At 41.2% G+C, this 15,939-nt stretch overlaps 1 protein-coding gene across 7 annotated transcripts in view; it reads left to right on the forward strand.

Annotated features, from left to right (window-relative positions):
- The window catches only part of PLEKHM3 (pleckstrin homology domain containing M3), a 75,037-nt gene that overhangs the window by 18,038 nt on the left and 41,060 nt on the right, over positions 1-15,939 (forward strand). For all 7 annotated transcript variants that reach the window (XM_053982862.1, XM_053982865.1, XM_053982866.1 and 4 more), the window contains exons 3-4: positions 2,647-2,792; positions 7,517-7,710. In XM_053982862.1, the coding sequence (XP_053838837.1) occupies positions 2,647-2,792; positions 7,517-7,710 (340 nt within the window). The remainder of the gene's footprint in view (positions 1-2,646; positions 2,793-7,516; positions 7,711-15,939) is intronic.

A 15,939-nucleotide genomic window follows, 5' to 3' on the forward strand; every position in this document is an offset into this window, starting at 1 on the left:
TCTCATTCTTGATCTATCTTTTTTTTTCCATCTTAAAAAAACAAAGTAGCATAAGTGGTTTATGCCACAGAAATATGTTTGTCACACTACACCACTTTGAACTGCATAACATCAAAGAAAATCAGTGCTTTGATAACTTGATTTGAAAGGGTTGTAGAAATAGCCATCATTATGAATCACAACAGAGAGGAATGGAAAAGATGGTGATTTTCAAACAGCAAAGCTTGGAAAGTAGGGGAAGATGTAAAGTGGATGCCAGTGCCATATTATCATCTAACAAACCCCAGCTACACAACTGTTATGTAGCTTTGCAGAACATATTTTCTTGAGGATATGATGAGGAATGAAAAATACTAGGTGTAAAGAGGAACAAGGGAATAAATGTGGGCTCAGGAAAGGGCTGTAACAAGCAAGAAAGAAATGCATGCTGCTTGGGTGCAAATTTCTTCCACTTCCTTCTCTTCATAAAACCACCCTTTCTGAAGATGAAGGGCATCCAAAATTGCTTGCTGAGACTCTCCTCACCCTGAGAGGAGACCTCAGTTCTTACGGGCTGGATATAGGGAGGAGGAGAGAAGCCCCATAGCATTTCTGTGCTTTATCACTCTTCTGAGAAAACTGTCTCTGTGGACTGGAATGAGTTTCTGGCTCTAGGAGGCTGCAAGTAATTAGGCCTTAAAGTGGTTACTTCTCATCTGCAAATGTTTTAATCTAGACTTTTGGCAGTTCAAATTGGACCTTTTCTTATTCTTGCCTTCAGTCTAACAGACAGGATTTAGGGCATTAAGACAAGGTAGCAGCCAGTGGAATGCATGGTGCTAGTTAGGTGAAATCAGTATGTCCTGTCCCATCCTCATCCCCAGACAAGTAAGTGTTGGGTAGTGGGGAATGTTTATAAGGTTTCAGTGACATTGACTTGGGAGACTGCTTGCATTCAGACATAGCTTTATCACTAGAACTTCATCAGTACTTATGCTCTGGTCTTATGAAGGGTAAAGGAGAAGATAGGAACATAATTATCTCTTTTATCAACTGACCAGTTTACATGTTTACTTTTTCCAAGAAACTACATGTCCTTTCTTTAAAAAAAAAAAAAAAATAGGGCAGGGGAAGAAGGGGATGGAAACAGGACATGTCCCCTGATTCACTTGGTAGTGCAGAGAATCAGTGGCCAGATGGCTCTGGAGTGTGAAAGAGGTGGAAATGCTAATTGTGTTGGTAGGTTATATGATTTTTATTAGAGCAGAGGGGGACATGGTGACATCATTTGATGTAGGAAAGGAGGAGCTCAGTTTGTGCCTAGAATAGCTGACCTGCAATCTTTCCTCAAATCAGTGTAACTGGGAGAAAAGATGCTTTCAGCTGGAGAAGTCACATAATTACACAAAATGAAATTAATTATATTGACAAAAGCAATCGGTCTTCTATCTGAACTCTGTCTGAAAAACTCTGTTTAATCAATGCTTTTGCAGTAAAAGTGATGTACAAGGATTCTGCTACTCAGTATTTCTAATCAGCTGCAGGAGAGACCGTCTGAGCATACAGCACATGCCAGAGTGGAGCTCTGGTGTTCTGGCTGAAACGATAAATGTCATACGGGGACACCGGCATTTGAAGGAAAAACAGAAATTCTGTCATGTGTGCTGTGTCTAGTGGTGTTATTAACAACCACATGATGTATTTTACCCAAACATTTTTAACCTCACTTCCTGAGCAGGTTGTTTAATGTGACTGTGCTGTCTGTCTTCAGCCATCTACCCTAACATCATATGAACCTTCTGGCTCATTTTAGTCACTATTGAAAGACAGAAGTGTCAAGTACGTTGAATTTTTATGTTTTTTGTGAAAACAGGTGGTCAGGTGAAGGAGATCTCTGCATTAGTTCTTTCCAACTAAAGCAGCAGCTTTTGAATACATTGTTTTTCCCCAGGGACTCCACACAAGAGAACATGGGAAGAGGCAAGGGATCTAGCTGTGAAAAAAGTGTCAGGCAGACCTCAGACCTTGTAAGACACAGAGTAATGCAATTGTAAGGAAAATAAAAACCCTGCTGGAAACTGAGCTGTGGCACTACTGCTAGTCAAGAACTACTCATTCTCAGTGTGACTGCTGCTCAGTTATTATTCATGATCTGACGGTGGTTTGCTTTGGCTGTGCTAATTCTGTGGCTGAGTCTTACCTGCCAAGTCAGCATCCCTTCTGGCTGCCAGCGGGAGCTGGCTTGCACTCCTGCAGGCAGGCGATGCTGGCCCATTCTCTTGTGAGGCAAATGGGAGCTCTCTGGAACAAGCATACAGTAGAATGTGGTCTGTCTACGCTTCAGGCCATGGTTTTTGGATGGCCATGGCTTTTAAATGACCAGTGTCTCACAAGCAAGTCTTTTGCCTTTGTTTCTTGAGAAGTGCTAAGTATCTTTTGACTGCTGTTTGAACTCTTTGTCACAGATGCCCAAGTTAGTGTGTGCTTTTTCAGTGCTAGTCCAAGAATAGTGATATTTATTTCTCTATTTTTTTATGGAATGAGAAATGTCTCTTGGGTAAAGTAAATAAAATATTAAAAAGATCTCAAACTTTTCTGACTCCATCCTGAATGTGTACCTCTATCTTGGTGTACAGACCCAGACTTTTGTTCCTCTCTTTTCTCTAGGCTGCCAGCGCTCCATAGGTTTGTCCAATGGGAAAGCCAAGGTGTGCAGCTACAGTGGATGGTATTACTGCAGCACCTGCCATGTGGATGATAGCTTCCTTATCCCTGCACGGCTGGTTCATAACTGGGACACTTCCAAATACAAGGTAATCTCCCTGCAGGTTGGAGTGCTAGCAAGTGAGCTGAATTGCTGATAGAAACACAACAGCCTGAAGCTTGCAGGCATTGTCTTCTAGTACTGTTTCCATTGTCCCTCTTGATAAAATGAGCCATGATCTCTTAACAAGACGTGTTTTCATCACAGTTTCCTTGGCCAGATCTAAGGTGTTCCTCCACAGGAGCAGTGATGCTCCTCCTTCTTGGTGGCATCTTTTTCATCATTGCTTATCTGGCTGTTCAAGGGACAGGGAGAGGTAGCACACAACAACTGCTCTAATTCTTGCAGTTATTGGAGCTTTGAGGAGTACCTGTTTCATGACCACCAGGGACTAAGGATTGGCACAGTTTACTGATGGATGCTAAATTGTGGAAATGCCTATAGGAAAGTGGCTTGCCAAATGCAGTGTTTGTGAGGCCCAGTATGTCCTGTCTCTTGGCATGAACATTTTGAGGACACTAGAAGGACGTTGCTGTAGCACTTAATTGAACCAAACAGATGAAAGTAACATAACAAGAAAATTTTACAGTTGTTCACTTGCCACACAAGAGCTTTTCTAAAACTTTTATAATCTGCTATTTTCTGCTGCCTCGGTGTCTGGTTGCTAGATAGAGGCACTGATTACATGCCTCAAAGCATTATACCAGCAAACACAGTAACAGTGTTGTTTTGCCATCTCAGGCAGTATATGCTGAAAGAATAACAAACTCATAAGGAATCCAGACCATGCTAGAGCTTCAGACCTAGCAGCCACTGTTAGGAGAGGCTGTTTGATGTTTTGTGTCTGCAAATATTATTATTATGTGCTATTTGAAAAAGAAAAAAATAACCAGTAAATGCTCTATTAGAGGAAAAGCAGGTCTCTTGAAGAAAATTTGTCAGATGGGGAGATTATTAAAAGGTAGAGCCTGCTATCAGGAAAATTATAGTCTTGCTCTGTGAAATGCAAGATTCTTCAAAGTTGCAAAGCTCCAAGGTGTGGAGACTAAAAGCCCTCCCATGCCTAGAAGTTAGGAATATTTAAAAGTTATTTTTTTGAATGCTTTTACCAAGGACTAAACTTGTTACCTCATGGTAGTATAGCAGACCTGATATGGGGCTGGTGGATAGTGAGGCAAAAACCTCATATCAAGTAATATTGCCAAGAAAATTAACTGGGTTTTTTTCTAAACCTGCAGTGTAAAAACCATGCTCTAGTCTATTTCCTGTGGTATAGGCAGCTGAGGCACAAAAAGAAGTAGGACTTTAAAGCTTAAGCATTAATTGAAAGCCTAATCTATTGTCATCTCACTGTAATAGTGAGAAATTTTGTTTTGCACTTTTTGTAGACAGAACAGGTATGAGGTGCCTTGGAAACACAAGCAAATTCTGTGCAGCTGCTTTACCTGTCTTTGTGTGAAAGTGCTCAGAGAGGTGAATTTAACAAAGGAACACAACCCCTCAGGTAGGAAAAAACAACATCATCCCCAACTATTAGAGCAAGAACTAAGGCAGGTAGGGAAGGTGAAGATAAGCACACTGCCCTGCCCCTTGTACGTAGCACAGCACTGCCTGAAAGTGGAGCTTCTGCAGAGGGGACATGTTCCTGGCTGTACTTCTGGCCACACACTCCAAAGAGGTCCTGCAGGAAATAAGCACATATCACATTTGATGGTCAGGACTGAGAGAGGACTCCAGGATTCAAAAGCTTCTTTGTTTTTACACAGTCTGAAATGTGTCTGTCAGTCCACCAAATTGGAACCAAAATTGAATGAAGAGTTTGCAAACCTGCTTTTTTTTCCACTGCCACCTATTTCCCACCTCCTCAGGGGTTTCTGGAGTCTGTCCTGTTTCTGGTAAAGCAAGGACCAAAAAGTACTGTAAGACACAAGCTTTTACAGTGTAATTGGGCATGTTTCTCTTTTTATGTTACATGAGCTCAGCATCTGAGGAGCAGCTGTAAAATAAGCTGTGGCATCAGTTAAGTTTGGAAATTGAGAGGTTCTTGTCTGCTTTTGGCAAGAGGTCATGAAAATCAGAAACAATAAACCTCTCTAGAGCTGTCTTTTCCCATATCCAGGATCCTGAAAAACAACAATGCACTTAACATCTGGTAGCACATGGGTAGGAAAAGAGAAATCTTGGCTGCAACAGAAGTTCTTTGAAAGGACTTAGCAGTTAGACATGTTTCTTCTGTCAAAACAAAGCTGCAGCTCAGTCCCCAGGTTCACTTTTTCCCCCATGTCTCCTACTGTTTTTATATTTGTATTTTTCATGTGTTTGTGTGAAGGCAAAAGAAAAGAGGCAGTTTTGTGAATACTCTTTCTTCCTTTTGCTTAGGCCAAGTGTTTTCTCTGTTTGCATGCAAAGCCCTCTAAATATGGCAGGTTGTTTCAGGTGGCTTTCAGGCTGCACAAAATGCCAGACAAACACAGTAGGGAATGAACTCCCTGTGCCAGAAGGTTTCAAGCTGACTGATGGTAAATTGAATTTTGAACTGTAAGTTTGCGGGCTTTAAAAAGGAAAAGTCTGGAAATGTTAGCATCCATCCTTTTATGACATTTAAAGCTGAAACCCTGTTGCACTTTGCGTCTTCTCACTCCTTCTGGCTGATTTAATAGGATTGTTTTACTGCCCAGTAAAGCTGGGGGACTGTGAGTATGCTAGGATGTGTACTAAAATAATGAATTACTGTGACCGCCCAACCCTTCCTGTTTCAAGACTGTGTTCAGCCTCTTGTAACACTGCTGTGTTTGGCAATGTGAGTTAATGTTTTACAAGACATGTTGTGCCTGTGTCAGCCATGCAGAGTGGACTGACACCTATCTGTCAGCCAGTGATGCTGGGCAAAACTACTTTTCCTGCAATCAGCACTCCATGGGTGCATTGTATTGGCAAGGAGAGGGAAAGGTTTGCTTTGCTCTTCTCTCCTTAAAGGCTGCATTCAGACCATGCAGCACCAGTGGTGCACAGGAGTACTTGGTCACCATAGTGTATGCATATGGCAGAGTCACTCAGGGGATCTCAATTTGGCATCTCTTTGTTTCTGTGCTCCTAATGCCTCAGGAGAGATGCCCAATGTGGGGTACAGGTGTGGGTGCAGTATTTGGACAGGAACCACCCTCCAGTTCCCAAGACAACAGGGCAGGTGGATGAGGAGTCCATCACCTCAACAGAGGCTTAAAGCAAGGAGATAGACAAAGACAGAACTGAGCACCGGTCCTCCTGATGGGGGGAGCTAGTCACTCATGTGCCAAGCATTCACACACCTCCTCAGGAATCATGGAATACATGCTTTGATTTGCTCATTGGTGGAAGAGGTCTAATAATTACTATAGATGCAGAAGTTGTCAAGGGATTGCTGAGATACTGCAGTCAGATGGTTAATGATTGTAAAAGTGGGTTGTTTAACTGCAGCTTATAAATGCACTGCAATAAGCATAATAAAATATCAATGTTGCTAGTGTTAAAAAAATTGATAAATTTGATAAATTTGCTAGTGTTTAAAAATTTGATAAATTTGATAAAGTGTTAAAAAATTTGATAAATTTGAAAAATTTGATTACATTTGATAAATACAAAATCTGAGTTGCTTGTGTTGCAGTGTTTGCTCTGATTCCACTCAGATGGCACATTTCTTTGTACATGCAGGATATTTAAAAATAAAAAATTAGTGGGGTGTTTAATGTAAATAGGTGGGATATTTAATACAGCTTCAGGGCCTGGGAAACCTATGTAGTTATGGTCTGCTATATTTAAAATTGCACATCTTGTTATCTGTGTAGTTATTTGTGGGAAGGCTGGTCTTGGCATATTTCTTAGATTTGTATTAAATGTTGTGAAAAGCTTACATCTGGGGCTAGCTTCCCCTGTCAGTAGCCAGTTACTTGTGATGGTTTTGGAACTGGTACTATTTATAAGGATGTGTATTGTTCTTACCTACAGCGCCAGAAGGGAAATAACTTCCTAAATCTCAAGAGGCTGTGGCATGTGTGCCCTTTCTATTTTTGTTAGCCTAACTCATCCCTCCCTTGTCTTAGAGTAAACATTGACTTAGAGGTCCAGGAGGACTAATTGAATTGTGGAACCAGTAATATTTCTGTAGCAGAGTTTCAGGTGATTTGCAGCTCATTTAATGTAAGCCCATCTTCTCTTTTCCAGCTGTGATAAAATGCAGAAATCAGAAATGAGAGGGAATTTGACCTTTTCACTTAAGGATCAAGAGTCTCATTCATTTATCGAGATTACAGTAGCTTTTTGCAGGTGTAGATAAAACAGGGCACTATCATGAAAAATGCACGAAAAACTTCTTGCAGATGGAACTTCGGGAGTAATACTAATAAGATTCAGTTTTATTTATCTGTATTTTACAAAGCACAAAAAGAAAGTAGTGAACAAACAGAAAAATATTAGCAGGGAAGAAACTGGTTATTCAGATATTAGACTTCAAAAAAATACAGTAAGCTATGTTACTGTGCAGCAAAAGTATATGTGATTGCAGATATCACTGTACTTTGGGTAAGTAGCTATCTCATACATGCAATTTTGAAGGGCCTGATGAAGTTTGACTTGGCTATAAGCAGAGAGAGTTGGATCTCTCTCAACTCTGTCTCCATTTGTAATTGTTAACAGACTAAGTTTTCAGATGCATAGAATAGCTGACAGATGACAGAGGGGGAGATCTGCTTAAAAAGAGTTTGGAGAAAAGCCTAACTAAACTGCCTTATTTTTTAGGTATCAAAGCAAGCCAAAGAGTTCCTGGAATATGTTTATGAGGAGCCATTAATTGATATCCAGCAGGAAAATCCCATGTTGTACAGTCATGTTGAACCTCTGGCAACTGTGGTCCGCCTGAGACAGCAGCTAAAATCCCTGCGAGCCTACTTGTTCAGCTGCAGGGCAGCAGTGGCTGAAGATCTGCGTAGAAGGTAAGAGCCACAGCCAGCCTGCAGCACAAGGATGGAGCTTCCTTGGCATGTTGCCTCTCCTGCTGCCTGTTTTGTTTTCTCTCACACTCTGGTTCTGTAGGCATTACCCATTGAGAAAGATATTGTGTGTGTATCTGACTTTCCTGGGAAGCTGGGTTATCCTCTGCTGAAGAAAATTATTTTTTAGGGTCTGAATATCTGAGATTGTTCTTGACAGCTATTAGCCCTGGGGCATCACACATTGTGGTGAGCATCTTTCACTCCACCTCAGGCTTTCTGGTTGTGTGTGAGTACTTTCAGTCAGATCTGCTACCTCATGCCCCCTGTCATGGCATCACAGTGAGGTAGCCACTGCTGGGACCTTTGAAACACTCACAGTGTGGTAAAGCATGAGGAGGGGCAGAGTCAACCACCTTTCCAGCACTTCTGTTCTCCTCTGTGGTATGGCCTCAGCCAGAAGCAGAGGTCAGATGTAGTCCCCTGGCACGTGACCCAGCATATGATTTATGTTGGTCTCTTGCTCAGCTGGTATCCATGAGATGGCTGCACTGAATGTTTTGTTTATTGGCAAATACATAGTCACAGCACAGCAAAAGGGGTTTCATATTCAGTTTGCTGTGGTGGAAACAGGAGTTTTATAAAAGGTAAACTTCATTTTAGAAGTGCTGTATCTTTGTCCATTCAGCTGCTGCTGCATTTTTCTAACAAGTTAAAAATGAGCAATTTTCTTAAAACTGTCAAGCCACTGTTGTGATCTTAAAAAGGCCAAGTAGTTTTTGCTGTGGATCTCCAAAAGAGATGGGAAGATGTTTCTGCCCATGCCATACTGTGAAGTGAGGGGCTCTGGGCACATGCAGGTGACCTGATGGATCTGTAAGCATTGTATACCCCAGTTTTTAAGACAAGATTTCAAGTAGGAAAGCCACTGCTTTGAAATTGTGAGCTGCCAAAGGGCAAGGAAGCAGGTGCCATCAGTGACTGTTTTTTGAACACGGTGTTCTAGGGACCTGAATTCTTTGGAAGGGAGAGGAGGCTGCACCAGTGTCTTTATCCCAGGTTAGGAGAGCTGGTCTGCTGTTGGGTACATAACCTATGTCATTGCTTTGATGAACTGCCTAGAACAAGTAGGAGAAGGATACAGCAACAGGTTTATGAAGAGCATTCCTGAGTTCTTGTGTCAGATGCACTGTGGGTTAATATGTTTTTGTGTGTTATTACTCAATTCCTATTATTTGCTAGGGCAGCTTACAGCATTTTAAAAATTAAGATGGTTTTCTTTTATTCCAGAGGATGGTATTTTCTTGCAGAACTGGTTTTCTATGCCATCCTCTTCAATAAAACTAAAGGGAAAGTAAGATTTTTGAAGGTTACTCAGAAAAAGTAGAAGAAAGAAAATTATGCTTTCTGATTAGTATTGAAAAAAGTAATTCTCGTATTAAAATAGACAGAAGGAGGCAAGGAACTCAATGGACTTGGGTAAGACAGTAAAAGAGAGTTCAAAGGAGGCCTAGCATAGCAATCAATTGACTAGAGGTAAAAAAAGGGATGAGGGAAAGCCATCAGAAGGAGTTTCAAATAAGGAAGAAATCTCAGGAAATTGAGTTAATGAAGAAACCAGGACAAAAGAGGAACAACCCAAAATCTCCAAAATGGAGAGATGACAATTGCTGAGGAAATAGAAGAGAGAATGGACAAAATGTATCACAGAAATGTGAGTCTGCTCTTTTCTTGGAGCAGAGAGGAGAGAGAAGACATCCCTGTGTCAAAATGAAACGGGTAGGAGAAACTGGGAAACAATACTCCTAATGTTCATTTTTCTTATTTTTCATGCCATCTCCAATTAAAGCTGTGTGGTGGAGAGAAGGACACCAGCCCAAGAAGGATTTGGTTTTGTACTATAGGACTTGCTGAAAGTGTAAAAGCTCCTGAAGGAATGTACAATACACACTTTGGAGTCCAGCTCCTTCTTTTTTTTGTAATTTCCATTGAGGTGACTTTGGTGCTCATTTGTTTCCTCAGATGTTCCCTAAGAGGTTTGCAGAGATGAAAAGAAGGAAGTTCTTTTCCCATAGGAATTTATTCCTTGCACAAAATGCTCCCAATGGCTTTCCTACCTTTATCTAGTATCCCAGTGTGCAGATGTTCACTACCAATGTGATGACTTTATAGAGCACAGCTGAAAAGTAAACAAAGAAAAGATGTGATTTTAAATTTTCCTTTGGCTCATCCCAGGGGCAAGTTGCAAGAAAAGGAGGAGTTTAAACAATATGGTGAGACAGCATTCCTAAATTTAGTACTGTTTCCTAATTAAAAGTGAAAGGTGGTGAGAGAGAATACAGTTATCTGTCCTCCTCTAAAAACATTCTTTTTCTGCTTGGTCTTCACCTTAGTATGTGAATAACTATTAATCACAAGAGAGTGAACACAGCATCTTGAAGACCTGTCAGACCCATATAAACAGACTGAAACAAACTGTTAATATTGCTGTCTACAGAGAACTAAAAACAGACTGATTAATTGTATTGGCACCTTGCTGCCTCTGGGACACTGATAGAGCCTGCCTTATTAGGGAAAAGCAGATCACTCAGAGGTTTCTTTTATTAATACTATTTGCATTATCATCTACTTTAAATCTATGCCTTGCTCTTCAACCCAGATCACAAAATGAAGATGGCAATGAAGTTGGAAACTCTTGGTGTCCTCTGTGAAGACAAAACTGTTTACAATGCTTACAGTCACTTTTTCTGAAGAATTCCAGATGGCTATAAACCAGGTTAGCTCAGGATCCAGTTAGCTTAAATGTGGAAATGTTATTTATAATGTTTGGTGTGCCGAGATAGGTACTTTGAGAACTTTGAAACTTGGCATCTAGCAGGGAGCTCAGGACTGAAACCACGTTGTGAACCTTGAAGATGCAAGTGACACAGTAGAAAGAAAGGAAGAAAAAAAGGGAGGAAGGAAGGAAAAGACAGAAGAAATCCTTAAAGTAGTTAGAAGGCTCACAGTAAAAACGGTCTTCGTCAGTTATAATGATTTATTCTCACCTATTGCTCCACTGGATTCTGCGCTTTTATATGTGCAGGGGGTAAAAATAAGGAACATGGACTTGGCAGGGAGGTGAAATAAGGCCCTCCACCAGCACTTATCAGCAGTGTTCCTCTGATGTTAGCCAGATGAGATTCCCAGCCTGTTGCTGAGCTCCCTGTTTTACAAGGGATGTTGTTATGCCTAGTTAACTGTAACTGCCACCTCAGTATTGCAACACATCATTTGCCTCAAATGTCTTTAGGGAGCAAGTTCTCACTTGTTTTTATTGCCTTGCTTGTGTGGATGCTGTTCATGGAGAGGCATACAGGACTGAAACCTAGAGCCAACACAGAATTAGTGCAAGTGGAGCTGTACAGATTCCACCACTGCCTGCAGTTGGTGAATGAATGGCCCAGACAAACCAAGATGGAGTCAATAAAATGGATGGCTGGGAAGGAAACAGAATCTGAGTCCATTAAATAATTAGGGTATTCTATGAAACTGTGCTGAATGATGCAAGTTCTGTTCTGGGTTTGCTTTGTTCTTGTCATGATTGAAGATTCTTCAAGTGAAGGAACTGTCAGAATGATTTTTGGAGTACTGTTCAGGTGCCTGCCTATCTACTGTAAGGTAGGGTAACCTAGGCCAACCTTCAAGCTCCATCTGGGAAGCCCTCTGGGCTCTCTGCTCTCTCAGCTGTACATCTAAATTTGCAGTTCAGAACAGCAATACATCAGTTTTACCCCAGCAAAACTCCAGTGCTAGATACATCACTTAGCAGGCTCTGGTTTGGTCTTCCTGTATAACAGGAGGTTAAATGTGCACCTCCAGTGCTGCAGACGTGGTCATGGCTGAGCTGGCTGGTCTGTCAGTACAAGGTGAAACAAGTCCAAATTCAGTTATGCTGAACAATAGAGTCCTGTCACTTCCAACAGCGAGGCCTTAGACAGAACACTTCTGACACAGGAATAGATTACTTTCAGAATATTTGTGTGGCAATTGGGGAACCTGTCTAAACACATCACAGGAATACTGATTATCTAATGCAATCACTATACCTCCAAATACCTCATGTATGTGAAGCTGGAGCTATGTCATCTTTCAGGCCAAGGACAACAGAAGGTCATTAAGTCATCTCCAGACTGTTGAAGGAGACTCTCCATTTTCTTTGCAATATTTTGCCATATGGGGAGTGGAAAATTCCAAAGCAGGAGAACAAAGATACAGGTTCTGAAAGCAGTAAACTGCAAAAAGAAAGTTTGATCAGGGAAGAAACAGGTTTCGGGGCTCTGAGATAATGGCAAGACCAACAGAAGAAGAAAATTTGTTGCATGGGTGGTTAGAAAGAGGCTGAGAGAGAAACTCATTCACAGAGGATATTTACATATCCTGAGAAGAACCAGTGTTAAGACAAAACAACGACCCAAGGTGAGGAAAGGTGAGAAAATAAATGCAGAGAAGTATGCACAAGCCATTTGTTGTTTTATTTAGATCCTGTATGCGTGTAGTCATTGCAGTAGCTGAAATAAAATTGCCTGTTGGTGGAGCTCATACAAACAGACTACCTTCAGCTCTTCGCTTCAACTCTTCTCTCTTTTGGAAGAGGTAACTGCATGTAGGATCTTGCAAATTAGCCTCTTAAAAAGTGCATGGCTAAAACTGAGGGGATGGTGTTAAGGTGGAATTTGAGCTTTCATTTCAACTAGAGGTAGCAAACAGCTGAAGCATTGAGATGTGTGCCAGAGCAGCCAGGGTGGAGGCAGTGCTGCTGTCTGTTCATGTCAAGGGAAGGTCAAAAGCACAGGCTAATGCTCTACCGTGGTAAGCATCCAGCTGAGGAACCTGCCAAAGCTTTCCATGGTAAGTCTTCCAGAAGACAGGTGGGTCTTTCAGTTCACGTTAGCGTTTTACGGTCTAGGGGCACACCTGCATCTCCTTGTCAAAGAGATGAGTGATATTACATCTCTTTCATCTCTTTTCCATTCACCCTTTGAGACCAAGTTGCTTTCAAAAAAACAATTCTTTAAAAACAAGTTCCTGTTAGATGTGGACACCATGTTAAATATGACTTGTGCCATTTTTGTCCCTGTGTTTTTATATCAGAACTTACAGCAGCAAAGTGCAAAGGTTCAAGAGTGCCTGACAAAAGCAAAGACCATTTTCTTATTCTTAATTTCAAGTAAATTGGGGGATCTAAACTAATTTGATTTCAAAATGAAACTGTGTCTCTAATTCTCTGTTCTGCTTTTAGTAACAGTGGTACTTGATTCATGAGTTAAATCTGTAGTAATTCTTGTCTTTCACAATGTTCCTGTAACCTTGCTCAAGGAGCCACAAAGGAGAGGGAGTTGGTGTACTGCATTTCAGTAGGAAGTTTATAAACTGGTTCAGGATCGCTGATGGATGATAAGAGTAACTGTTTTAACATAGGGGTGCTCTTGGGGAATTTCATAACAACATAAAATAATACCTTACCTGGACATGCTTGCTAATAAATCTAGCACTTAGTGTGGGCTGAAGATATGTGGGAGTGACTGTTCCCAGAACATAACCAGAAGTGTTCATACCTCATGAATGTGAAATGATTCACACATGCTTTTCTGCATAAGCTCATAGAATTAGGAGGAAAAAAAAAAGAATCTGGTATAATGCCACAAGAACTAAATTAATAAGTAGTTTTTTGGTTTGGTTTAAATTCATTAATTTATTTTTACTTTTTGATTTTAAAGTCACTAAGTTCCCAAAGCCCTGCTTTTCTGAGTAACTTTTGTTGGCTGGAAAGTTTGGGTTCTTCTTTCCCAGCAAACTTCCAGGAGCTAAGATTTCCAAGGAATCACAAAATCAAAAGCTTGAAGAAAACTATAAGAATTAGCAACACTGGAAAAAATCCTGCCTTTTCCCCTCACCTCTGATGCTGTTCTCTCTCTACCTTAAATTGACAATGTCCATATCAAATGAATTGCAAGAAAAAACCCAGCAAATGTTATTTACCTTGCCTTGTATATTTGGGATAACTAGCAACTCACTGATACCCCTCTGTACTTCTAGAACCAAATAGTAACTGAAAAATTTGAGCTACTCTCAGTGAGATGAGACTGCACACAGGTCCTGCCTGTCTGCTCCACATGTGGCTGCAGCTGGTGCTGGTGCATGGCTGCAGGGACAGGACCAAAGTGGGCTCTTGCCCCTTGTTCAGGGCCAAAAAGCCACGGGAATGGCAATAATCAGCATGTGCTGGCCTTCAGCTGCTTTACTTTTCAGTGTAGTGCAGTAGCTCCAAAGGTGTAAGTTGCAGTGCCAGGGTATGAGCTGTGCTGGATGAGGAAGAGGACTTGGTACCCTGGTGCTGTGCCAGCTGTGGGTGTAGCAGCTTCCTGCAGAGGGGTGGAGAGGAGGCTGAATGCAGTGCTGTGCTGGACCGGGTCATCTGTGTCCCCTGTGAGTCACAGCTCAGTCATACACTTCTCAACCTGGTCTAACCAGACACTCCTGGCTGGCACATGAAACCCTGGTGCCACCTTCCCCTCCCTTCCCCCTCACATCCTAGGTTTTAAGAGGCTTTTTGCTATGAAGGAGACTTGGTTGTGCCCACCTGCCACCTAACTTGATTACTTTTGATTGCACTATAAAAAGAAGAGTTCCCCTTGCTTATCACGTTTGTACTTTGGTTATAGTGTCAGGCATAGGCAGATTAATTGGTTGTAGCTTTAGCAGAGCTGTCAGGGTATTTAACCCATTGAAGAAAAATTACCTAGGCTGGTGATAAACAGGCTTTAAATGCAGAGCAATTACTTAGTGCTAACAAAGCACCATGACTACACACTTTATCCAAATGCAAAAAGTAAACTCTTATCAGTGGTTCTGTTTGCAGGAGGACACTAAAAGATAACCTTCGTTTGTGCAAATACTTACCTGATAAGATCACCCAAGAAGGAACAGATGAAATTTCTGTCTTGCCTGAAGGTTATACTTCAGATTACAAAGTATCAAGCAAAAAAGAATAATAATCAGAAACTGAGAATGCTCACTTCTTTCTTTTAGTTGGATCAAAAGTCTTGGATAGTGTGTTTCTTTTCTGCTTGTATTGATTGTGTTTATATCTAGGACATAACAATAAAGCAATTTAGAGACCTTTAACCAATAGGACTTTGGATTTCATTGTTCACAATAACTGGCAAAGCTAGAGGCTGGATAGCATTGAACTTGGTTTGTTCATTGCAGGTTAAACCCTGACTGGTAGCCAGGGTTTACAGCACAGCAGTCCTGTGACTCATCAATGGTGAAACTTGTCCGGGAGTTTCCAAACTGGGAAAGCTTAGGAGGTGCTTTTAGTGGGACGTGCACTCGATACCATTTGCCTCTCAAGGGTCACAGGTCCCATTCTGAAGCTGCAGAGGTTTGAGTTTTTATTGTGATGAGACTTAACATCTTGCATTTGACCTCTGTCTAGTTCACTCCAGTTTCTTTACTGTGTTAAGATTTGACTGAAAGGCCACTGTTTATTGAATGCCCTTAATTGACCAATTAAAAAAAAATCTAGTTATTTGTAGCACATCAATCAAAAGATTTACAAAACTGACATTTTATTTTGCTTTCAAATGACTAATCAGAGATTTCCCATTTGGTGTTTATAAAGGACCTTTATATTAAGGGAAAAGTAAAATTCAGACATGTTTTGGTCTTTTTGTATCAAGGCCTTGTATTAATCTAAGCATGCTCAAAGCTCCTGATGCAACCTTGTGCAGAAACAAAATACATGTTTTCTAGTGAAGTGTTCCTAAGTGTCATTATCTTAGCCTAGTCTGGGTCTCTGTGAGATTTTTGGACAAGAGTGTGATTTTAGGTTGATTTGGATGCCTTGTAGTACTTCGTCTGGATGCAAATGCTGTGGTGTGGTGTTTGTGTGAGCCCCATCTTGCCTGATGTTCTCTACTGACTTTGGCTTCCTTTGAACAGTTTCAGTTGTAGATGACAGAGTGACAGAGAGAGCATAGACACTACTTTCCTACTGGCTACATGGGAGGAGGCCTCTGTGTTGGGAAGCCAGAGGCTCTGAATTAGTCCCGTGTGCCTCCTACTGAAAAGGACTTTATGTCAGCCGTGACCTCATTAGGCTCAGAGAACCTGTGCAGGCAAGCAAATGGTTGGAAACCAGGCATCAGTCATTTTCTTGCTCACTGGAGTACCTGATCTGTATGGATT

This window comes from Vidua macroura, chromosome 7 (genome assembly GCF_024509145.1).
Source record: "Vidua macroura isolate BioBank_ID:100142 chromosome 7, ASM2450914v1, whole genome shotgun sequence".
Lineage (NCBI taxonomy): Eukaryota > Metazoa > Chordata > Aves > Passeriformes > Viduidae > Vidua > Vidua macroura.